This window comes from Phasianus colchicus, chromosome 11, assembly GCF_987193195.1.
Source record: "Phasianus colchicus chromosome 11, bPhaCol1.hap1.1, whole genome shotgun sequence".
NCBI lineage: Eukaryota > Metazoa > Chordata > Aves > Galliformes > Phasianidae > Phasianus > Phasianus colchicus.
The window spans coordinates 3,996,282-4,020,409 of NC_143446.1; the positions used below are offsets into that span (position 1 = coordinate 3,996,282).

Below are 24,128 nucleotides of genomic sequence, written 5' to 3' on the forward strand. Positions count from 1 at the left end.
CTAAGCAAGAAAAGGTGTAATTTCTGCTGCTTCAGAAAGTTAAATCTGCCTAGCAGGGGGTGTGCCATGCACATGAATGATGGGCTGAAATGGGATTAGGTGATCTTGGTAGGTAACAATGAGGTTGTCTGAGCCTTGGTCTGCACACCTCAGCAAACATCACATCAACAAAAGTGCTGTAGATGTGGCCCCTAATCTGGGTCAAGGGCTTGAGCAGCTTTAGTTAGGATCCAGATGAGCTGTTGACCCCGTTACTCTTCATCTCCTCAAGGTAGCTGCATCCCTGCATTCCTCTTCTGCCTTTCAGGAGAAGGTGAATGGCCTGGAGGTGGCCAAGCTGAATGACCGGGATTTCCTCTGCAGTCTGGAAAATGCCATTACTTATGGGAAGCCCTTCCTGCTGGAGAATGTTGGCGAGGAGCTGGACCCAGCCCTTGAACCCATCCTGCTAAAACAGGTCCTTTGGCTTGCTGCCGTGGCCAGGCTGGATGGGGATCTGCCAGCAGCTTTGAGCTGCTCTGTGCATCTCCTCAGGCTCTCTCCTCGCTGCAGTGCAGAGGGCACATGGGATGCCTTCTCTCACAAGAATTGACATCCCAGCCCTTCTCCTTTTGTCTCTGATGCAGACCTACAAACAGCAAGGCAGAACAGTGCTGAAGCTGGGGGATGCGGTGATCCCTTACAACGAGGATTTCAAGCTGTACATCACCACCAACCTGTCCAACCCCCATTACAGCCCCGAAGTTTCCACAAAACTCACCCTCATCAACTTCACCATCTCACCCAGGTACATGCTTACCCCAGCAGCTGCTCACGATGTTTAGCTTTATTCTTTACAGCCCTCAAGCCTTCGGGCCTGTTGTCCTTACCCTCACCCCGTGGTTTTTGTTTCAGTGGCTTGGAGGACCAATTGCTGGGACAAGTGGTGGCTGAGGAGAGGCCTGATTTAGAAGAGGCTCGAAACCAGCTGATTCTTAGCAATGCTGAGATGCGTCAGGAGCTGAAGGAGATAGAAGACCAGATCCTGTATCGGCTCAGCACTTCCGAAGGAAACCCTGTGGATGACTTGGAGCTCATCAAAGTGTTAGAAGCATCCAAGCTCAAGGCAGGGGAGATCCAGGTATGAGGTGTGGGTGTTCATTCACTGCAGTCACCCTTCCCCTGCCAGCACTGCACAAACTGCAACGTCTCCTGTGTCCCTCAGACCAAGGTGAAGGTGGCAGAGCAGACAGAGGAGGACATCAACACCACACGCTTGCAGTATGCCCCTGTTGCTGTCCGCACACAGATCCTCTACTTCTGTGTCTCAGACCTGTCCAGTGTGGACCCCATGTACCAGTACTCACTGGAGTGGTTCCTCAACATCTTCCTCATGGGGATCAGTAACTCTGAGAGAGCAGGTGCGTGCCTGAAATGGTCCCCTCCCATCCCTTTCTTCACACCACGTTCCTGGCTTAGAAGCTAGGGCCCTGAAGAGTCAAGGCAGATGTGCCTGCTTGCATTGGCTCTCTGCGTGGTCCAGAGTTACCCATGGTTATATCTGCACAGCACAGGTTTCAGCTTCCCCTCCTCTTCTGCACTACTCTGCTGCCCCATCTGACCAGGCAGGGAGATGGTAATGCAAGGGCACAGGCAAGGCGTGTGCCATCCTGGCAGCAATGTGGCTCTGCTTCTCATGGAGCCAGCTCCACGTGTGGCTGTTGGCTGCCACTGCAATCCACCCAGCAGTGCATGGCAGCCAAGATAGTGTCACGGGATCCTTCTGACTGCTGTGGTGCAGTGACTCCCTCCTGGTGCTGGGACAGTGCTTTATTCCACGCTGGCTCTCTTCTGGAAAAGCAGGAGCAAGCAGCTGTTTGCCCAGCTGCAGAAAACACCCTTTGTTTGGGGTTGCTTTGTTCAGATATGAGGCCTGTCCTGACCCCTTCTTCCACAATGCAGTGATTGTACGTGCACAGCAGGATACGTCTGACACATCTGGATGACAGGGGATTCTCAGGGGATTCTGCATTAAGTCTGTATTTGAGAGCAGCATCTCTTGTGTTGTGCACCTTCCACGTCACCACTGCCTTGTCTGGTCATTGTTTTTTTCCAGATACTGTGAAGGAGCGGATCGTGAACATCAACAACTACATCACCTTCAGTCTCTACAGCAGTGTGTGCCGTAGCCTCTTTGAGAAGCACAAGCTCATGTTTGCCTTCCTCGTTTGTGCCCAGATCTTGATAAATGATGGGCAGATTGATATGGTAAGCAAGTCGCTCCAATCTTTGAATAGGATCCCCAGCAGAGCAACCCAGGCTCAGGTGTACAGTCCCCTTGCTTAGCATGCTGGTGTGGCAAAGAAGCCTTGTTCCCTGGGGCTGGGTGTAAATGTGACAGGCTGGTTGGCAAACCTAGGGCCTTTCTGTTCATTCAGATCTCAAACCTTTCCCTGTGCTGGTCTGCTGCAAAGGCTTCCATGGGTGAGTTTGGAGGTGTTGGGCAGGGATTAGAGGCTGCAGCACCACAGAGGAAAGCCAACAGCAATTGAAAGACAATGTTAATCTCACAGACCTTCTGATTCACTTATTCCTCCACGTGCACCCCTGGCAGGAGCAGCAGCCATAAGGTTACTACCAGATACAGCACAAACCTGCATGCTTCTGGCCAGGCAGGTGGGCTGTAAGCCATGACCTTGTACTGTCCTGTTCTCAGGATGAGTGGCGATTCCTGCTCTCGGGGGGAACTATAAAGGAGGTGCAGGAGAACCCAGCTCCAGACTGGCTGAATGAGCGAGCATGGGGAGACATCCTGACTTTGAGCAATCTGAAGAACTTCTCTGGCTTTGCCAATGACTTTGCTGCCAGCCTTTCAGCATTCAGGGCCATCTTTGACAGCCATGAACCTCAAAGGCAAGTGTTCCAAGCTTTGTCAGTTTTGTTGTACTGTGCCAGGCAAATGATGGCATCGTTGGAAGAGCACAAGATGCTGATTCAGCCACAATACCAGCTCTGCTCAGTGCAGTGCTGGCTGGGGCTTGGGCTTCTGGCACTCTTGCTTGCCCAAGACAGGGTCCAAAAACATCTGTTGCTCTGTTTTGCACTCCAATAATTTCAAACCTGTGAACAACAACCTCAGCCAACTGGCTGGAAGGTCCTTGTCCCTCCTCAGACTCCATAGCCTCCTGCAAAGTATCTTGAGTGCTTCTCAGGGAGCTGCAGGATCTGACCCATTCCCCTCAAAATACAAATAATTGCTTTGTAGAGAGCCCCTGCCTGGGAAGTGGGACGCTGAGCTTGATGCCTTCCAGAAGCTGCTGGTTCTGCGGTGTCTGCGGGGAGATAAGATCACCAATGCCATGCAGGACTTTGTGGCACTGAACCTGGGTCGGCACTTCATTGAGCCTCAGGTAATCAGCCTAAAGGAAGCACTGCTGGAGGAAAGCTGCAAAAGGGCCAGCAGCTTTTTCCAGATGCTGCAAGGATGCCTCCATCCAGCCACAGAGGAGGACTGTGCCAGCAGTCTCCAAAGCTGGACAATACTTATGTCTTAGAGGATGGAAATCCTCCCTCTCAACTAGCAGCACTAATGTACTGGAAGGGAGCAGTGACCACAGGCATACAACCTCAAATGGGAAACTAATCACTGCCCTGATCCTAATTCTGCCAAAGCAGAGCATTACCAGGCCCTAGTGGAACACGCTTCTGGCTTCTTGTCTCCAGACTGGTGGCACAGGGAGGGCTGGAGGTCAGGTTGGGTGAGGTGGTGCTGTGAATGGTGCTGAGATGCAGCCCTCCATTGTGACAAGCTGTCTCTGTTGCAGACCGCTGACCTCTCCATCGTGTTCAGGGACTCCAGTGCCACCACCCCCCTCGTGTTCGTGCTGTCCCCAGGCACTGACCCTGCTGCCGACCTGTACAAGTTTGCTGAAGAGATGAAGTTCTCCAAAAAACTCTCTGCCATTTCCCTGGGTCAAGGCCAGGTAAGCTGCTGACCTGGGGAAGGACGGTCCTGCTGGCACTTCTGGTGATCTCACCGAGTTTCAAAAAGGCCAGACATCTTTGCAGCACAATGAAAGCACTTTTCTGCCCCAAGGCCCTCACTCACCTATCTTCTGCTAGCTGGAGGAGCCAATTCAGCAGGGAGGGCTGCAGCTGTTCCCCTGTTAGAGTCCTCCATCCTCCTAATATGTCCCCAGTTCAACCTTCCCACACCATGACCCACAGACTGCTGAGCTGCAAAGGGCCGTTGTTGCACCATCAGCAGATGGTGACAATCCAGCCAAACCCTGGGAACAAAGCCAAGCTGTCAAGCTGGAAAGTGATCTTTCCACCCAGCAGCTGTCTCCTTGTCTGGCTTAGCAGGGCACAGCCTGAAAGACCAGGATCTGATCCCTTCTCATCTGCCTCCACAGGGCCCCCGTGCTGAAGCCATGATGCACAGTGCCATGGAGCAGGGAAACTGGGTCTTCTTCCAGAACTGCCACCTGGCCCCCAGCTGGATGCCTTCACTGGAGAGACTCATTGAAGGCATTGACCCCAACAAGGTGATGTACATCCTGTGGCTGGGAACATGGAGAAAACCCTTTGCTTCCATCCCACACAACAGTGGTGGCTCTGGTGCCCAGTAAGCAGGGTGCTGTGCTGTACTCTGATGTTCTGTTCTTCCAGCTGCATTGCTTAGTATGTAGCCCTGTTCCTCCTGTTCTGCAGATGCAGAGAAACCACCTTACCTGGTGGCCACTGTAGCAGGGAGACATGATATTTACATCTCTCATCTCAGGGAGGAGTGCAGTTTTGCAGCTGCTATGGCCACTTGCTTAAGTTTCTATTCTTTGGGACTTTTGGTGTCATACACAGCCTTGAGGTTCCAGCAACCAGAGGCTTGCACTAAGCTGTCAATTGAGCAACTTGCTCTCTGATGGGGGACTGGAGCAGTGGGAGAAGCCCAGACCTAGATCCATCCCACCCACAGGTTCCCCATAACAGCAGAGTGTCAGTGCAGGACCATTTACTGCCTTCTGATCCTCCAGGTGCATCAGGACTTTCGCCTCTGGCTCACCAGTCTACCAAGCAACCGCTTCCCAGTGTCCATCCTCCAAAACAGCTCAAAGATGACCATTGAGCCTCCCCGTGGGGTCAAAGCCAATCTGCTCAAGTCCTACATCAGTTTCAGCGATGACTTCTTGAATTCCTGCCCCAAGGTAAGGCCCAGCTTTGCTGTCCCCAGCCCATGCCTGCTCCTATGCACACTCTCCCCCTGGACACTGCTCCTCTCCAGACTCAGATCTCCACTAAAGTTCTCATTTAGCACTTTTGTAGAGTCATAAAATGATAGAATAACTGGGATTTGAAAAGATCTTAAAAATCACCTCCCTCTCACATGCTAGAGAAGGGGTGCTGGTACCTCTCATAAGCCTACATCTATTCTGTGATAAGCCAATTAGAAATTTCACTGTGACAAACAGAAGCAACAGTATTGTGGAGGCCTGGCGAAGGCACCTGCAGCTTTGAGCAAGAGAGCAGGCCCACAGCCTTCTCCAGTGCAGCAGCTTGGCTGAGGTTTCCACCTCTCCAGATTCCAGCTGGTGTTCATGACTTAGCACATCTCATTTTCTGCCTGCTGCCATGTCCCAGAAAAGACTTGCATCTTCCAAGGATGTCATCTCCCAAGCTGAGCATCTCCTCTCCCTCCTTCTCTGCCCACAGGTCACAGAGTTTAAATCCTTGTTGTTGTCACTTTGCTTCTTCCATGGGAACATGCTGGAGAGGAGAAAGTTTGGGCCACTGGGGTTCAACATCCCCTATGAGTTCACAGATGGAGACCTCCGCATCTGCATCAGCCAACTAAAGATGTTCTTGAACGAGTACACAGACATCCCATACAAGGTAAGCATGTGAGCTGACCCCTTCTGGGCAGGTAATGGATGCAGGGGTTGGATAGCCCTCGTGGGATCCCTCACAGGTTCTGAAGTACACAGCTGGGGAGATCAACTACGGTGGCCGTGTGACCGATGACTGGGACAGGCGCTGCATGATGAATATTTTGGAAGATTTCTACAAGCCTGAGGTTCTGACTCCTGAGTTTGCCTATTCTGAGTCTGGCATCTACAAGCAGATCAGTACCTCATCAGACCTTGATGTAAGTACTCAAGTAACAAAATGGAGCTTTACAGATCCAGGAGGGTTGTCATAGTGCAAAGGGTGTGTGCTTCTCCCTGAAACCCACAGTATTTCCATTCCCCTGGGGGAATGTAAGTTTAAAAGAATGTGGAGATCTCCAGCTGCTTTCGGGAAGCTACATCTTTTTCAAGCAACAGGAGGAAAATCTTGTTGATGTGCACAGGAGGGAGTTGTAGCTGTTGCCAGCATACCTCATCTGAAAGCATCTGTGCTCTGAACCACTTTGATATCACATACTTGAAATGCTTGAGGAGCTTTGTGCAGGAGACACTGCAGGAAGCTCACTGCCAAGCTGCCCATTCTTTTAATGTCTATTTGCTTTGACACAAGTGTGATTTAACTACCCAGCCAATGCATGAACTAGGGCCTCCAAATGTGGCTCAAAGGAGCTGTTGCTCCCTCAGTCTCCCCTTCTGCACTAGCCAGCATAACTCAGGGCCCACAGACACTGCCCCTAAGCCATACTTGTGAATTACCATTCCTGGCTGCCACACAAGACAAGGAACTGTAAATGTCAGAAGCTCAAACAATAAAACAAGGCCTAGCTTCCACCTGAGCCTGCAGGTCTGCAGGCTGCTGGGTTTGGCTCCTTGAGCAGCCCTGGCTTTGGTCATTTCTGGCCAGGCCCATGGCAGCCAAAAGGGCTCACAGTTCTTGTGCTCCCAGCCACGCCATTTCTCACAGCCAGTGCAATTCCTCCTCAGGGGTACCTGCAGTACATCAGGAGCCTGCCTCTCAATGACAGCCCGGAGCTTTTTGGTTTGCATGACAATGCCAACATCACCTTTGCTCAGAAGGAGACCTTCGCTCTGCTAGGGGCCATCCTGCAGCTGCAACCAAAGACGTTCACACTGGGTGGCAGCAGCAGGGAAGAGGTGGGTTCCCCACTTTCACTGGTACTCTGGCACTCTGGCACGAGCAGTGAGCACAGACCACACGCTCACATGCTATGCCAGTGTCACTCTGCCCAGCAGCCAATGGCTCTGCCATCCAGATGTCAGCTCTCCCCCTTCCCTCCATCCGTGCCTGGCTGGATGCTCACCTGCTTGCTGTCTGCCTTCCAGCTGGTGGAGGAGACTGCAAATGAGATCCTGGCAAAGCTGCCTGCCCCCATGGACCTGCAGGAGGTGATCTGCAAATATCCACTGCTCTACGAAGAGTCTATGAACACAGTGCTGGTGCAAGAGGTGATCAGGTAACCCCCTGCAGCCTCCTCTCCTGGTCCCTTGGGGAATGACAGGGATGTGCAGGCCCCTACTCCCCTCAGGGAACCTCATTGCTGAGCAGTGGGGTGGCAGCAAGGTATCAAGTCTGCTGTCCCAGCCACAGCCTTCAGCTGATCCCTGTTCTGCAGCAACTGATCAGTGTCTGCATGGTACTGTCAGCAGTTCAGAGCCTGGGAGCAGTTAAAGAGCTCCATCCAAGAGGATGAATACCAAGGGTTATGTGAAGCTCACTGTACAGTAATCCAGGCAGACACGGGGAATAAATCCCTCCACCAAGTCATTCTGTGATCCCTCTGCAGAAACAGCAGCTCTTTCTCTTAGGTACAACAGTCTCCTGGAGGTGATTGCTCAGACACTGAAGGATTTGCTGAAAGCTCTCAAGGGCCTGGTTGTGATGTCCTCTCAGCTGGAGCTGATGGCCAACAGCTTGTACAGCAACTCCGTCCCCACTATGTGGAACACCAAGGTAACACTTCCCAACCAGCCCCGCTGCCGCCAGGGGTTCTTCTGATCCCAGGGAGAGCCATCAAACTCCACAGCTGGCTGGGCTGTCTCACATGGAGCAGGCTCCTGCTCCTGTGGTTTGCAGATGTCTCCTGCCTTGTGCAGAGGTTCTCAGCCCTAAGCTGGAGGAGTCCCTGGGCTATAAGCAGCTCTCAGCAACTCGGGCTTTAAGGGTGTCCTTGTATGCATTCTGTACCTTCCTCTCCGTGTGCCCCACAGGCCTACCCATCACTGAAGCCTTTGGCATCCTGGGTGAATGACTTGGTGCAGCGGGTTGAATTCCTCCAGAAGTGGATCAGCCACGGGATCCCCTCTGTGTTCTGGATCAGTGGGTTCTTCTTCCCTCAGGCCTTTCTCACTGGCACGCTGCAGAACTTTGCTAGGAAGTCTGTCATCTCCATTGATAACATCTCATTTAGCTTCAAGGTAAGGGAGTCAGACAGATTGTTTTTGCTGGATTTTTTTGGAATTTGCTGCCTGACCACAAAGACAGCAGTTCTAGGCCCAACCTGCCCAATAAGGGGAACAAGTAGCTGCACATCCCATCTTCCCTGTGCACCAAATACATCCACCCTCAGCACAGACACATCCACAATGCAACCAGTGACCTCTCCATCTCTTCAGTCCTGCTCAAATCCTTTCTCCTCAGGCTGTCCCACATCCTCATGATGCGAGCTGCTGGAAAACCCAGCCCAGAGATATCTGAGAGCTGGAGCAGGCTCCCCTTTGGTAGTTCTGCCTTGGCCAAGACAGAGTAAAGGGCTTCACAGGCCTCCAGGGCCAAGCCTTGCTCACAGCCCCAGGCCCACTCTCTTCTACAGGTGATGAAGGAGTCAGCGAGCGAGCTCTCTCGCCCTCCCTCTGAAGGCTGCTACATCTATGGCTTGTTTCTTGAGGGTGCCCGCTGGGACACCTCTGCATTTCAGCTGGCAGAGTCCCGTCCCAAGGAGCTGTACAGTGAGATGGCTGTCATCTGGCTGCTTCCCGTCGCCAATCGCAAGCCTCCAGCTGCTGGCATATACCTGTGCCCCATCTACAAGACACTCACTCGTGCAGGTAGGTGCCCTAAAGACAGCCCCCAGAAGCAAAGGAAACCTTAGATGTTGCTAGGATAGGCAGCCCAGGAGAGACTGTGTGCCAGCCATACAGTGCTGCTAGCCTGTGCCCTGGCAGCAGAGTTGCAGTGTGATGCTGAGCTCCTTTGCCTCCCTCCTCACAGGGACACTGTCAACAACGGGCCACTCCACCAACTACGTGATCGCTGTGGAGATCCCCACAGACAAGCCTGAGAAGCACTGGATCAAAAGAGGCACAGCCTTGATCTGCGCCCTGGACTTCTAGCCAGGAACTGCCCAGGCGGGTGAACCACCCCGGGGACAGGTAAGGGCAGTCAGCAGGAGGCAGGAACTGACCACCAGCAGCTACTCTCCTCCTCTTTTCTCCCCAGCTGTTCACTACACCCTTTATTACAAATGGAGTTGAACTGCACCAGCATTGCATTCTGTTGTTGTAATCCCCCCAATTACACCTCTTTTAGAATCACAGCATGGTTGGGTCGGAAAGGACCTCCGAGCCTCCCCTCTCGAGTTCTTCTCCCACTCTGTACTCACATCTGGGATTGCCCCAGCCCAAGTACAACACTTTCCCTTGGCCTTGTTGACCCTCATTAGGTTCTTGTGTGGCACTTTTTGAGCCTGTCCAGGTTCCTGTGGATGGCATCCCTTCTGTTCTGTCAGCTGCACCACTCAGCTCAGTGTCACCCACAAACTGTGCTGAGGGTGCACTTGATCCCACTGTCCGTGTCATTAATAATGATGTTAAAGAGCACTGGTCCCAAGAGGGAATCTCCCCAGCACTCATCACCTGGACATAGAGCCACTGAGCACAATCCTCTGACTGCAGCCATCCAAGCAATTCTTTATCTGTTGAATAGTCCAGCCTGTTATAGTCCATCTTTCTCCAACTTAGAGATAAGGAAGTTGTGCATGATCATGTCAGAGGCCTTGCACAAGGCCTTCCTTTTTCTGCCAAAGCCATCACTCCACTGACTCACCCACCAGATGGGTCAGGCATGATCTGCCTTTGGTGAAGCTGAGCTGGCTGCCTTGGATGTCATCTCCACATGCCTGGTTGTTCTCCTTCCTGCCAGGTCCCTATCTCCATGGGAGGTCAGAGGGGAACACTACCTGCACTCCTGATCCTTTCAGCTTCTAACATCTTTCCCTTTTTATCTTTCAGTCTCCTTGTTGCACTTTCACATGACCCAATGTGAAAGACAAGGACTGAGTAGTAGTCTCTGGCTTTATCAGGCCTGGTAGCCTCTTCTACCTGCTTGTGTTTCAGCCTCAGCCCAGCCCCCATCCTATTCCTGCCAGTTCTCCCCCAGCCCTGGGGGCTCCTCTCACTCTGATGCTCCCAACTGCATGCACACACCTCTCCCCTCCCTTGCACACTGCTCCCCCCGTGACTGTTATAGGAGAGCTTTATTCCTTCAGACAGATCCATTACATACAGCACTTGGTATGAGACACAGCAAGAAACAGAAGGATTTTCTTTCCTTCAACAAGTAAAAAAAAAAAAAATTCCACGGTCAAGATCTGTACAAATTTGCACGTTTGGCAAAGTCAGTCCCCCCCTGCAGCTGTTCCTCTTGTCCCCATCACAGCTATTTCTTCCCCTATCAGCACAGGGGACAGGCTGCTGGGGACAGGGCAGAAACCTTCTGCAAGAACACTGAGTGGGCTGGGGGGCAGGAATGGAGTCTGCATGGCCAGCAAGCTCCTGCGCTGCAGCCTGCTTGGGCAAGAAAAGCAGCTTTGGGCTCCATCCCATTTCTGCCTGCCACTGAAGTTCCTGTCACCTCTTCCCAGGCTGAACGGCTTCACTCAGGGCACCAGGCAATTCCAGGTCCGGCTTCCAGCCCCCCAGCACCAAGGCCAAGCCACCAACCTTGTGTTCTTTATTCACAGTTCTCTGAGAACAAGGAGCAATTGTGTGACACCCAGAAGCACTGCCAGGGCCACACTGCTGGTCCTTAGCAGAGCAGCTGTAGAAGCAGGGCCACTTGCCCTCCCAGCACCACCACAGAAGGCTAGGGACAGGTCCAGGGGGGACTCTAGCCCTAGGGACAGGTGGCACTGCCACCCCAGAGGATCAGCACACGGGTAGGGTCACATAGGGCCACAGTGCTGGAGAGCGGTTCTGTCCGGGAGCTGCTTCACTCAGCCACAGCCAAAAAGCGGGTCAGAACCAGAAAATCAATTTTGTCAAGGAAGATAAAGGAACAGAAAACACAGGTGTGAGGGTCCTGGGGAAGCACAGAGCTGAAGACCTGGACACAGCAGAGCACCAGCCCTTGGCAGCTGCGGCCAGCACAGCCTTGCATCAGCAGCCCCAGTGCCCCCCCGTGGTGCCCAGCCTCCTGGCCAGGTGGGCTCTTCCCCTCCTCCCATCACCAGCCACGGCCCCAAGACAGGCCCAAGGCACCTGAGCGTGGCCACAGCCAGACAGGCAGCAGGGCACTCAGCCTCGCCTTTGGCTGCAGGGCTCTCCTCAAGACAAGGTCTTGCTGCCTTTTGGGCTCGGAGGAAAACCCAATTTCTGCTTGTCCCCAGGCTCCACCTCAGCTAAAGGCTTCTCGCTGGGGTCCCTCTTCCTCAGGCAAAGGGTAACATACATCCATGTGCTGCTGCCCAGAGCCACAAGGGCGAGCTCCTCTCAGTCTCAACCCCAAGGCTACTGCCGCTTGGCTTTGTATGGACGGGAGCGTTTCCGGCGGTCCGGCTTCCTCTGCTTGTGCAGACGGCCGATGCTGACCCCCTGCCGCCTGCGGACGGAGATGTTCTGCTCCACGAGGCTCGCCAGCATGCCTGCAGGGAAACAGGCAGCAAACACACTGCAGACTGCACTGCCAGCAGCACTGTGCACAGCAGAGGGGGCTCAGAGCTGGCAGCACTGACGCTGGAGCGCAGCTCAAAGCACAGCAAGCTCTGCGCAGCCCAGTGGTGGAGGCCCCAGCTGACCCTGAATCTCGTGCTCTGCTGCCCATGTCTTACCTTCCTGGGCCAGCATGGAGATGAAGGTACAGATGAACTCATCGTAGTTGTGGGTTCTTCTCTGGTCGTCGATCTACAAATAGATTGCACTGCTCTCAACTGAACCACGTGCCCTGTGCTTTGCCATCAGTGTGGCCACAGACGGAAGCCTTCAGGGAGCTCAGCCATCAATGCAAATGATCCATCAACAAACTCACCTTGAATTTCTTCCTCTTCTCAACCTCCTCCTTCAAACAAGCTTCGTAGTTTGCAATCTCCGCTTCCACACACTTCAGCAGTGCCAGCAGCTCCTGCCGGGATCAAGCAGAGCAAACGTGAGCAGATGGAGATCCGCATACCAGCACCCAGCAGGGGATCTACACGGTGAGCAGGGGGCATTCCTCTATGAGCTGGGATTCATCAAAGAGAAAAAAAACACCTGGCAGGGGGTAAAAAACAAAACAGTACATTATAGGGAACTTCTGAGCTTGGTTCATTCCGCCTGAGCCCAGCCCTGGTTTGCTTTACTAACCAACAGAAGACATCTTTCTAGACAGCTCTCCTGCAAGGAGCCCTGTATGTGCTGGTGCTGCCCAAGCCTGGTCCTGCTGGTGGCTGGAGGGCAGGGACCTGGGCACAGTCCCACATGGCTCGGGCCCAAAGGAGCACATCTCAAACCGCAGGAGGCCAACACAGAAGGTCTCAGGATGACACACGGCACAGAACCTGCACTGCCCTGTGCCTCGAGGCACGGCCACAGCGGCGCACGAGTGGGACAGCGTGTGCATGTGGTTCAGTCACTGCCAGTGCTGCTGCCTCTCTGGGCGAGTGCAGGGAGCTCCACGTCCCTAGGGCTTTCGCAGCACAAAACTCACCTTGGGAGAATACTTTTCCCCCCCAGGGTGATCACTGGTCCTGCCAAGTCCCACCTTCTCTTTGCTGCCACTGGCCTCACTGCCCTCCTTCTCGTCCAGTTTGATGGTGACCTGGGCTTCTTCACCGGGTTTGATGGAAGGGGGGGAGCTTTTCCCCCCATCTGCACACAAGGGAAGGAAGCATTAGGAGCCACAACAGAAGGCACAGTCCCATCACCGCAGGGGACAGCTGGCACCAACCTGCAGCAGCCAGCGGGCAGAACACTCCGTCCTCTGTGAGATGCAGCAGCCCAGAGCTGATGATGGGCCCCAGGTCCCTGACGGCCCGGTTGTAGCGCAGGCAGTCAATGCGCAGGAGGCCGTCCTCCTCACCAAACAGCACCTTGGAGATGTGGGATGTGACGGGGCTGGAGGGACGCGTGGGGTTGGCCGAGCGGATGGGAGAGCGCAGCGGGGAGTTGAAGGCGCTGCCGATCTCGGAGGCGGTGTCCGTGCTCTCATTGCTGGGGGTGGGAGAGGGCTGGGAGTGAGTGACAATGGCCACAGCAGCTCCACCACCACTCGTCTTGATGGACAGGGGAATGGAGAGATCCTTCTGGGACTCCTTCAGCTTCTCAGCCAAGACGTTGATGGTGTTGGGCTGGAGGACGGAGAGCTGGCCATCCGCGGCCCCCGCTGCGTGCTCTTGCTTTACCTGCCCCTTCCTTTTGTACCTGCCCAGGAACGCAGAAGGGAAGGTGATGCTGCTGGAAGGAGGGCGCCCAGCTGCAGCAGCACAGGCACTGTCAGCTCCGCACTCAGCACTTGAGGCCATGTTGCTGAGATGACCTGAGATTGCAAGGCCTGGAACATTTCTAGGTCATCCCCAGTGCCAGCAGCTTTTCTGGTAGCAGCTTGCCTCCCTGAGCTGCAGGGATCTCCTCATGGTGAGTGTAGTGGAAACGGTAAGTCACAGCTTGAAGCAGTGATGGAACAGCTTGTGGGAAGGCAGGGCCAACCCAGGGGAGCTCAGGTGTATGCAGTGTACCTAAGTGACAGGAAGGGGTGGAGGCAGGATCCGCCCCTTCCCAGACCTCATTTAAGGGCTGGCAGGGGGAGGTGAGGGTATCTTACTGGAAATCCCTGTGAACCTGATGCCTTCTGAAGGTAAGTAGCTTCTTTCCTTTATTTCTGTGCCTATGGCTGTTGCATTTGAGCAAATCCTTACTTGCAGCAGCCTAGGACTTGCTACTCTGCTGTTGTTGTGCTTTCCATTATGTTACGCTGGTGGCAAATGAAACCTCCAGACAGAGCATGCTCATTTCATCAGCCACTGGGCACCCCTGCATGCAGCTCAGCCTCTGCCATCCAACCAAAGAGTACAGTGATGGATCAGCTATGAAGTGATGTCAGGCCAGGCTCCACCACCCCAAAAGCAACTGGGAAATCCAGCAGGGACAGCTGGGCAGGCTATGAAGAAGCCCCCAGAGCCAGCCAATGCATTCTGTCCAGGAACAGTCAGAAAAGAGGGGAAGCAGAGAAGCCCCAGATAGCAATTACTCAGGACAGTCAAAATTCACAGTTGATTACAAAGAGCTACAGAAAGGTTTCATAGAATCCAATAAGCAGCCCTAACTCCACATTGCAGCCTGTAATGTAACTAACAATGCTCAGGATCTGGAAGTCACTGCAGACAGTTTTGCAGATGTCAGCTCTGCATGCAGGGACAGGCAAAAAGCTAAGCTTCCTTCTTCCCCCCCCCACCCTCAACTCAAGCTGTTACCTGATGGCTGAGTTGGTGTTACGAACTTCCTCCTCCTCATCATCGTCATAGTCATCCTCATCATCTGAGTACTGCTGGTGCTGTCGGACCGGGACCCGGCTGCGACCCACTCCTGCTGCAAGGTCTTCCTCCTCCTGCAAAACACCATTGCTCCAACAGTTGGGTGAGGAGGAAGTGCCTCACAGACAGTATCTGTGGTCCATCCAAGCACCAGGGGCCTGACAGAGCATCAGCAACCCAACGAAACCCAGGCTCACAGTTTAGGTCTAAGTCCTGCTGGTTTGTGTACAGCCAGGTCAGCGGGAAAAAAGGGGGGTGGGCTCTGTTCTTGTCACCTACATCCTTCAACCTAGATCCTCCCCATTCCTCCCATAGCAGCTCCTGATGTGTCCCCACAGGAAGCTCTTTCCTTTGGGCTTCACTCACACACAGCCTTTATGCTTGGACCTGGTGTGTTTGTTTCTGCTCCTACACAGCCCCCTTCATGCCAGGACCCAAGTTTCCAGGGCAACACAGTGAACCACAACAGCTAAGGGACCCATGTTAAAGCCAGCTTCTTTTGTCAGGTCACTTTTTACCCTCCCACCTTCCAGCCTGGATAGCACAAGGAGAGGCATGCTGGGAGGAAGGCCTTAGGCTTGCTGACAGCAGCAGTCCTGGGAAGCTGGGGGACTGGAAGTGGAAAGCTTGGCTCAAGCCAGATATACTTCTGGCCTGGAGCTCCAACTCACCTGCATGGGGGACTTGGCGTAGTTGTGATTATCCAGGAAGGCCGGCAGCCTCTGCACAATGGGATTGGGGTTTGCTGGAGGCACCCCATTGATGCTGCTTGCTGATGCCTTTGCCATTGGTTTTGATTTGGTGGGTGGGCTCTGTGTGGCTGTGGTGTGGCTGGCAGGCTCATCAGTGCTGTCTGCAATGCAAGCACAGCCTTTCATGGACATCACTGTCTACTCAATATCCTCTGCCACCCCCCTTTCTCATTCTGTGAAATAGCTGTGGAGCTTGTGTGATCTACTATGAGCAGAGCATCACACCCACTTCCCATTCTACTTCCAGCTGTTAGAAGTGTTCTTAAATGTAAGTCCTCCCCTTTTCAAGCTTTGTGTCCCTCCTCTGAGGTACTTGGGGTTTATAACAGAACTGGTCAACTGGGTTTGGAGAGAAGAAAGTAAAGCTGACCATAGAAGTTCCTCAAGCTCTAGGTAAGCCAGAGATTGTCATCAGTCAGTGCCAACAAGTGCTTGCTCCACAGCAGGCTGGAATGGCTCACAGCACCACTGGAATGGGAGCCTACCTGGATGGGTACTCTCTGGAGCCACAGCCTTGCTGTTGGCTGGCTTTGCCTCTTCAGGAGACTGAGATTCCTGAGACTTCTGGGACTGGATCAGCTCAGGCTGAGTGACTCGGATAAGCTTGAAGGCAAAAGACAGATTGGAAGTGACCGCTGGACCGGGGGGTTCAAACCACATCACTCCCATTAGAGCACTGCAGAAGGAGAACTCTTGAAGTAAGCCGATCTCCAAGCATTTGTGTACAATCAGCCAGCAACCCTATGGATAACCCCCAAGAGAGCAGCAAAAGGCTGAGCAGCAACAACGATATCTCCTTTTCTGGGAAGAGGTCACCCTCAAGACACACCAAAAAAAAAAAAAAAACACAAAAAGAAAAACCACCACAAAACCAACCACCCAAGGTACCTACAGCTCAGTGAGATGCCCTGACAGCACGGCCTATTTGCCATCACAGCCCTGCACTTCCACAGGGCTTGGGCTGCCCCACCTGCTGCAGGGCCTCCAGCACAGTCTGGCGATTCATCTTCAGGATATGGAGCTTGGACTCATATTTCATCCTTCGATCAGGAACCACTGCCATCAGGTTGAAACGGATGTCGTGGTATGGCTCCCTGCAGGACATTACAGGAGATGTCAGACATACTGACCCTTGGGGCTCCCTGCTAGTAACCAGCCTCCAACCAGACTTTGTGCCACTGAATGCCACCCTCTGGGTCTGGCCATTCAGCCAGTTTGCAATCCACCTCATCGTCTGCTCATCCAGACCATAACACATCTGCTTCTCTATGCAAATCTCAAAGGAGGTGGCATCAAAAGCCTTGCTGAAATCAAGGCAGAGAATATTCACGTCTCTTCCCTCATCTACAAGTCAGTTGTTTCACCACAGATGTTACCAGGTTGCTCTGGCCTGACTCTCCCTTGGTGAATCCACGTTGACTACCTCCGAGCACGATCTCCTTCACGTGGCTGGAAATGGTTTCCAGGATTACTGTTCCATCACATTCCCAGGGATTCAGGTGATGCTGACTGGCCTGTAGTTCCCTGGCTTCTCCTTCCTGCCCTTCTTGAAGGCAGAAGTGACATTTGCTTTCCTGCAGTCCCCAGGTACCTTTCCCAATCATCAAGATCGATATCTGCCCTCTGGCAGACACTGGGATGCTTGAATTCCCCCATGAGGACCAGGGCCTGTGAACAAGAGGCTACTTCTAACTGTCTGTAGAAAGTCTCACCCACTTGTTCCTCCTGGTCAGGCAGCCACAACTGGCACTCACTACAGTGTCACCCGCACCCACCTCTTTAGTCCTGACCCTTAAGTTTTTGTTTGGCTCATTCCCTGCCTTCTACCTGTTCCCTTGGCTAAAAGGGAGCTCCTCCTCACCTCACCTCCCCTGCTGTCCTTCCTGGAAAGCCTGTCTCTCCGCATCACACCTCCGTAACCTCAACAGGCTTGCAGCCCTGCAGCCACGCGCATCTCCAATTCCTCATGTTTCCTCCCCATGCTCCAGACCTCAGCACTCAGGCTGCTGCCCACGCTGCAGGAGGCCAGAGAGTCAGCCAACAGAGACCTCATGTGGCCACTCCTGTCCATAAAGCAATCTGTATAGACCGCATCCTACCAAGTGCAGCTTGTCTGCACGCTCTGGGGCAGGGGAAGAGAAAGCAAGCCGGTGGTGTGCCTGCACCCCCGAGCGTTGTCCTCACCCCCACTTCCACAGCTCATCGCACAGACATGAGCAGAACTGATCCAAGGAGAAGAGGCAGTGCCTGCACCAGAGCCCGGGACATTACCCTGCAGTGGCCAGGCCAATGCGCTCCATGATCACTCTCCTGGCTTTGTCTGTCCATTCCTCGTCGTCAGCCCAGGGCCCTGTGGTAAAACAAAGCAAGAATTAGCAAAGCAGGCCAGTTTCTGTTCAGATAGGACAGCATCAAGCAGGGATCTTGCTGTCTCCACGAGGCAATTTCATGGCTCCCTTACATCTCAAGGAATAAGAGACCCGGACAAGAAGGAGGCCAGGACCAAAAGGACCACACTGTCAGCAACACACAGCCAGTGTGGCTTGTATACCTTGCCTCTGCCTACTGAATGGAAAACATTAGTCATCAGCAGGGCAGCCAGGCAAATTCTGAATCCTATAGAACACAATTTGCAGTCTCTGCGCTCTCAAAGTGCAAAGAAATCCCTGCTTCAGAGCTCAGCTGCCACTGAGTCTATTGCAGTCCATAAGAAATGTAAGTAGATTTCTTTAAGTGGGTGCCTTTCCAAGGGGTCTGATATATACAAGTCCTAGCTGGGATAAGAAAGTGTCTGAAAGACAGAACAAAGTGGCCAGGCTGTAAGAAAGGGGAGCAGCTCAATCAGTTCTGCTGGGATCAGCATTGGGGACCTTGGGCCTCAGCACACAAAAGCTATTTGACACAGGAAGGAGGTGAGGAGACAAATTCTGCTTGTGACATCATCTTATTTCAGAGCAGCAGAAGGACCTCATGGCCCTGAGCAACTTGGGAGGAACACAGTAAGGCTGGAAAAAAACAATGCAATAATTGTTTCCTATGCTGCTGTTGTGGTTTTTTTTCTTTTTTATAGCCCCCAGAGTAAAGTCTCCAAAATGAGCTATCAACACTCAGGACAAATCTGGGATAATTCTTCACAAACATTAGCTAATGCTAACTGACAAACAATACATTCATGGACAAACCAGGGTCCTTACCATGGTCAATAGGATAGACCTTCAGCCCATCCAGCTCAAACAGCCGTCCCTTGATAGGGACATAGCTGACAAAATGGAAAGCCTCCATGGTTCGCACAGCACTGATCCCATTCTGTTTCTCTGGCAAGTGCCGTGGCTCCGGCCTGCGACAGCAAGAGGCAAAAGGTCAGTGCAGAGCCTGCTCCAGCAGAACTGAGCTGCAAGAGACACCCTCACTCACCTGGCATGACTGTTATGGGCCTTGGCCAGCTCGGGGGCATTGCCGATGGCATAGCCTTTACTCTGCAGCAAAGAGCAAGAGAGAAAAATAATGGAGAAGTGAAAGAAAAACAAGGAAATGCTTCCCCTGTCAGCTTCCTGCTCCCTCTATCCACACATGGGGCTTTAAGAACAGCTTCCAGGTACAGCCTCTCCTCTGCTGAGTTACAAGGTGAAGACCCAGAATGAGACAAACACACAACTGTGAAAGAGAAGCAAAGGGAATCAGAGCTGGAGAGAAGCATGGACTTCAAGACAGGTCTGAAGGTAGGAGGAGCACGTTTCATCATAGGCTTGGGCTGGAAAGGAGTGAGTTTGCTAAAGCACCATCCGGAGAGAGAGCAGGAGACAGACACATGTGTCACTCTTGCATAGCCTCCATCCCTACCTCAGGGCTGAATCCTTTGGTGAAATCCTTCATGCGACTCAGTGTGGGGCCCAGGTCAACATTGTTGCAGTTCAGGAGGACACTCAGCAAGGCGTGGGTGGCACAGGAATTGGGGATCAGCTGCAGGGCAACACAAAGATGGCTTCAACAGAGGAAACAACTCTTCACAGTCACCAATAATCAACCACAGAGTAAGTATGCAGAATCCACTTCTAAAGCAGCAACTAGAGCTACACCTTGTCTCGCAAAAGAAGGGAGATCACCCTCATGCAGTGAGGCACACCACAGCCACACCAGAAGCTGCCCACAGAGCAGAGAGCCTCTCAGCCTTCTCTGGGGTCCAGCTCTCCCTGAGGAGATACCTGCCTCCCTCTCCTCGCCCCCAGCCTACCTGGTGAGCAAAGAACATGTTATTAACGATGTCATCATCGATCACCGACGTCTCGTCCACCAGGGTAGAGACCTTCCGGCGGGATCTGCGCTCTTCAATCCACTTGAACAGGAAGATGAACCCATACACAGGGCTGTGGAGAGATGTTAGCAACTGCACCACGATGGACAAACCATTGCAGTGGGGCTATTCTGCCCACAGCCAGAGACCTTCTGTTTCAAACCACAGGCACAGTGAGAGAGGGAAAGCAGAACTACAAGCCACACCAAAAGTGACCATCCCGACCACAAGAGCCTCATTCCCTGTTACCCAGGGCACTCCCATGCTGATGCTCAGGACAACAGGTGAGCTTGAAAACCCAGGGGTTTGACAGGTCTCAAGACAGAGAAATAGGAGGCAAAATCCACCTCTGGGCACTCACAGCCTTCTGAAAAATCGCTTAGCCTCCAAACAATTCCCTTCTCTTATAAATATCCTGTATTCCTTTCCAAAAGGACATCAGCCAACAACTTTTAAGAAAGCTACAGTCTCAAAGCAGTTTCAAAGCACTGAAAAAGGGAGAAATCCCAGGCTCCAAGCATGCAGGCTTGATGCTGGACTTCTCCATGACAGAAGAGATATTAATCCCCAGAATGTGCTCCCACACAAAGTCTTTCTCTTTGGGTAACTGCGTCCAGGACCAGCCTGCCATCACAACCCATAATGCCAGGAAGGATAATTCAGCAGAAGAGCAAGAGCAGGAGTTCACCTGCCTGCCCCAAAGTTGACCCAGCACTCCTGGCTCATTGTTCTCAGTGCTGACAGCCTCACTAGAGACCCATTAAACATTTTGGTTAATAGAACCCCCACTTTCAAGTGCACAACTCACCCTTGGCATTTGCTCTGCAGATCATAAATCTCTTCAACCTGCACCCCTTTGACCCCTGCAAACAAAGAGCAGAAGCTGGTATGAAGCCCACCACAAAGAGCAGGAGGTAATGCCAAGCATGAAATCAGCTTCCTAGGAAGGTGCCTTGGACTCACCAAAATCTTCGACCAGGAGTGTGAAGAGACCTAGAAAGGGACAAAACCAACAGGTTAGTTTTGGCTGAAGAGCATGGTGCAGAGAGAAAACTGCTGCAGTTTTTTCCAGCTGTGCTGTGGCTTGAGACCACATTTGCCTCCCCTTGGTTAGCAGCAGAGCTTGGGCTTCTCACATCCCTCTATCCTCTTCCTCAACACAACCTAAGCCGATCCCACCCCTGTTAGCCTTCTGCTGTTGGAGCCAGCTCAGCACACTGGCCAACACAACCAGCCTGCCAAAAAGCAAATCCCCACCACAAACAGGGCAGGGAGCTCCCAAGCAATGCTCGCTCTTCCTTCAGCTGGAAGGAAAGCAGCCAAATGAATGGATCACAGGGCTGTTGAAACATGACCACCTCTGTTTTTGTTAGTGAAAGCCAGCTTGACAAAAGAACTGAGGGTCAAAAGGCTCATCAACATCTTCCTTTCTCCCGGGGAACCAAACCTGTCCTCATGGACTGTAATTTCCCATTTCAGAGGGGCATAATGAGTGATACAGATACAGGGAGGGTTATTAGACATCAGGAGCTGTGGTGCCACAGCAAAAGTACTTGGCCCAGTTTTCTGGCAGTTCATCCCAACATGCAGAGCTAGCAAGCCCGAGACTGGAATAACAAATCTGCTTCTTGCACTCTCTTAGAAAGGCTGCTGAAAGCCCAATAAGGATTCAAGTCAGAGAAACATCCCTATGCACAAGAGATTTAAGGAACCTGATGTGAGTGATTTAATCAAGAAGGGAAGAGCCGAGGAGCTTTGCCATCAAAGCTAAAGCTGCCAAAGCAGAGAATAAACTCACTCGCAACTTTCAGAAGTTACAGTCTGCTGACCACAGCAATACAAGGGCAACAAAATGCACCAAGTATGTCACAACATGGCCAGTGATGGTTTGCACAGCTTGTGCACCAGGTGAACACAAACAGCCACAAATACTCAGAGTGGCAACAGCACAGCCAGGAGTCAGAGCTGGGTGCCCAAAAGGACAAAGGACAATGGGAACGAGCTGGAGAGAGAGGCTGCGCACCAGGAGAGCACTCATTCTTCACTGCCAGAGGTGCCAACTCTGGTAGTAGCAGAAATCTCCTTGGACAGATTCAGACTCAGTGGGACGTAGCTGTGAAGCCCCAGCAGGGAGCCGGGCATCCAGCTAAGGTCTGAGCTGTCACAGTCTGGGGTCTGGATCAGAAATAGCTCGGATTTGGCTCAGTAGTGGGCAGAAACGGCCACTCTGCAATTCTTCATCACTGCAGTGAGAAGCTGGTACTAAAGCTGCATGCATCACTGCATGGGGATGGATTGCCTTGCAAGAAAACCACCCTCCATCCCAAGTATCAGGGTGCAAATTGTGTTTTGCTTTTGGTATCACGGTGAAGAAGGGGAGAAAGATGGGAGTGATCTGGGCTATTCCTACATATCAGTAAAAGGATCAGGAGCAGCAGAACTTCAGTTGAGCAGGAGATCTGCAGCGTACAGAACCCTTCAGTGAGCACAGAAAGGCAAAGCAGAATGCACGGCGGCCCAGGCTGCTTGCCTACAAGCCCAGAAGTCCACCTGAACCTCATCCCCATGTGCTTTGCGACCATCGAGTGTGCTGTCCCCCTGTACCAGAGGTGTTCCCTGCTAGGACAGCTCTGCTCACGCTCTACGGTCAGCGACTGCCATCCTTGGTATTTTGGGGATGAAATACCTACAGAAATTTTTTGCATCCCAGTCAAAGCACTCCAGGTGGCATCCACAAAACCCTTTGGGTTCAGATCACACTGGGGCAAGCCTGGCCCTCTGCTTCCCTAACAGCAAGCCTCACTTTGCACCTCCCTCCTGCTCCTGCAGCCCCACTCCCCATACCCGCACCCCAAACCCACACCCGCTCACAGCCTCCCTCTTTGCCGCCTCCTTTACCCACCCGTAACCCCCCGCTCCAACGCCCGCAGCCCCCTGCGACCCGCACTGACCCTCAGCTGAGCCGCAAAGCCCTTCTCGCTGCACACAGACACCCGCAGGCCTTGTCCGAAGGCCTGCACCCAGAGGCCTCCAGGCCGCCCCCGGGGCCCCCCGGCCCACACCTACGGGCTCCCGCCCCTCGGCCGCCGCCGCTCAGGCCCGACTCCCCTCCCACCGATCCGAGGCTCACCGGGGTCGCTCTCCAGCTCCAGCCAACCCTTATTCATCTTCCTGCGGCCCGGCCCGCGCCGCCATGTCCGGCCCCGCCGCCCGCCCAACTCTGGGCCCCACCGGCCCCGCCGCCGCGCCCGCACAACACGTCATCACCGTGCGACGCGGAGTGACGTCACCGCGCGCCGCCTCGCGGCCGTCCCAGGCAGCGGTGAGGGGGCGCCACAAAAGTCCCGCGGGGATCTGGGCCGAAGTCGGGCCCGGCGGCGAGGAGGCGCTACAAAAGTCCCGCAGAAGTCTAGGCCGCAGCCGGGCCCGGAGCCTCACGCTCTGCCCCGGTATTTGAGGCTTCGTTCCACTGTAGCTGAGGACTGGCTGGGACTGTGCGGCGCACGCCAGCAGGCCCCGCGTCTGGTGTGAGGGAGCGCGGCCAGGCAGCAGGTTGTGGGATAGGCCTGGGGCCTGGTGAGGGCTGCGGGCGCCAGGCAGGCCGGGCCTGGCCTCAGCTTCCGTAGGAAACAGCTGAAAATAGGAGCGGGCCGGGCTTGGCCTCGGGGCTTTGTTACCCAGCAGCTCCCACACACGGCCCTGCTGTCTGCCCTGGGCTATGGGCTCTGTGTGGGGTGGGGGTCGGCCCCACAGCCCCTCACCAACTCAGTGGCAGCACAGGCCCCACAGCCTCTGCCCCGTAGCTCAGACACACGCGGGGCAATGCAGCGCTGCGAGGACTTTGCTCCCATCAGAGGCACCGCGCTGCGGCCGTTGTGCTGCAGGGAGGAGCAGTGATCTCATGGCCCAGCCCTGGCTTTGTGCAAGCTATTTTGGGGGTCAATTATTAGTGTTTTCTTTCCCCTTCCTCTGCCTTCGAACAATGCTGGTCCCGGTGGGGCCTCGGTTCACACCATTGTGTGGGGCCACACTGCGCTGGGAGCAGGAAGATCGTTATCAGCCAGGCTGAGAACTTCGCCAGGCCCTCAGCATGGGGCCAGCAGCGCCTGCATTGTGCCCCTGTTCTTTGGAGCGCGGCACACTGGGGAGCACTGCAGCTTAGCCCCCACCCCAAAGCCCCCTGCCCACTGCTGCCCTGGCACCGTTATTGCCCTGACTTTGTTACCTTCCCCTAAGCCTCTCCCGTGTTTACCCAGGGATGGGTCTAACCTGTTTGAGGCTGATTGCCACCCTCTGACCCTGCCCAGCCCCAAAACGGTCTGTGCTTTCCCTCAGATAGGGTTGAAATGGGGCTGAGGATGAGCCCACAAGTCCTTTCCAGGAACAGGAGCAGCAGTGCTGGCCCCATGCCTGCCCTAGTGCTTCTCTTCCCTTTTCATACAAAGGCCACTCTGCTTCCCAG

The 24,128-nt window shown here is 53.7% G+C and overlaps 2 protein-coding genes across 5 annotated transcripts in view; one reads left to right on the forward strand and one right to left on the reverse strand.

Moving 5' to 3' along the window:
• The window catches only part of DNAH1 (dynein axonemal heavy chain 1), a 72,790-nt gene extending 63,355 nt beyond the window's left edge, over positions 1-9,435 (forward strand). The window contains exons 62-79 of the mRNA XM_031611694.2: positions 308-457; positions 627-787; positions 895-1,120; positions 1,205-1,400; positions 2,096-2,247; positions 2,696-2,896; positions 3,249-3,389; positions 3,804-3,962; positions 4,395-4,526; positions 5,013-5,183; positions 5,689-5,868; positions 5,945-6,121; positions 6,867-7,037; positions 7,227-7,357; positions 7,710-7,854; positions 8,112-8,318; positions 8,714-8,948; positions 9,112-9,435. Of these exons, the coding sequence (XP_031467554.2) occupies positions 308-457; positions 627-787; positions 895-1,120; positions 1,205-1,400; positions 2,096-2,247; positions 2,696-2,896; positions 3,249-3,389; positions 3,804-3,962; positions 4,395-4,526; positions 5,013-5,183; positions 5,689-5,868; positions 5,945-6,121; positions 6,867-7,037; positions 7,227-7,357; positions 7,710-7,854; positions 8,112-8,318; positions 8,714-8,948; positions 9,112-9,233 (3,057 nt within the window). The 3' untranslated portion in view covers positions 9,234-9,435. The remainder of the gene's footprint in view (positions 1-307; positions 458-626; positions 788-894; positions 1,121-1,204; positions 1,401-2,095; positions 2,248-2,695; positions 2,897-3,248; positions 3,390-3,803; positions 3,963-4,394; positions 4,527-5,012; positions 5,184-5,688; positions 5,869-5,944; positions 6,122-6,866; positions 7,038-7,226; positions 7,358-7,709; positions 7,855-8,111; positions 8,319-8,713; positions 8,949-9,111) is intronic.
• Positions 9,436-10,837: 1,402 nt separating this feature from the next.
• On the reverse strand, positions 10,838-22,931 carry BAP1 (BRCA1 associated deubiquitinase 1). 4 transcript variants are annotated; one of them, XM_031611692.2, is made up of 17 exons: positions 22,797-22,931; positions 20,630-20,659; positions 20,475-20,529; positions 19,607-19,739; positions 19,216-19,335; positions 18,790-18,851; positions 18,570-18,712; positions 17,647-17,725; positions 16,346-16,469; positions 15,861-15,978; positions 15,295-15,476; positions 14,564-14,697; positions 13,042-13,304; positions 12,802-12,962; positions 12,145-12,237; positions 11,948-12,020; positions 10,838-11,761 (listed from the first exon to the last, which is right to left on the reverse strand). In XM_031611692.2, exons 1-17 carry the CDS (start codon positions 22,831-22,833, stop codon positions 11,628-11,630), a joined length of 1,941 nt encoding a protein of 646 aa, XP_031467552.2. In that variant the 5' UTR covers positions 22,834-22,931; the 3' UTR covers positions 10,838-11,627. The 4 variants fall into 4 exon arrangements, 3 of the variants coding, with proteins under 3 accessions (XP_031467552.2, XP_031467551.2, XP_031467549.2); XM_031611691.2 differs by having other exon boundaries at positions 12,856-12,962; positions 13,042-13,514; positions 22,797-22,930; XM_031611689.2 differs by having other exon boundaries at positions 13,042-13,514; positions 22,797-22,930.
• Positions 22,932-24,128: the final 1,197 nt, after the last annotated feature.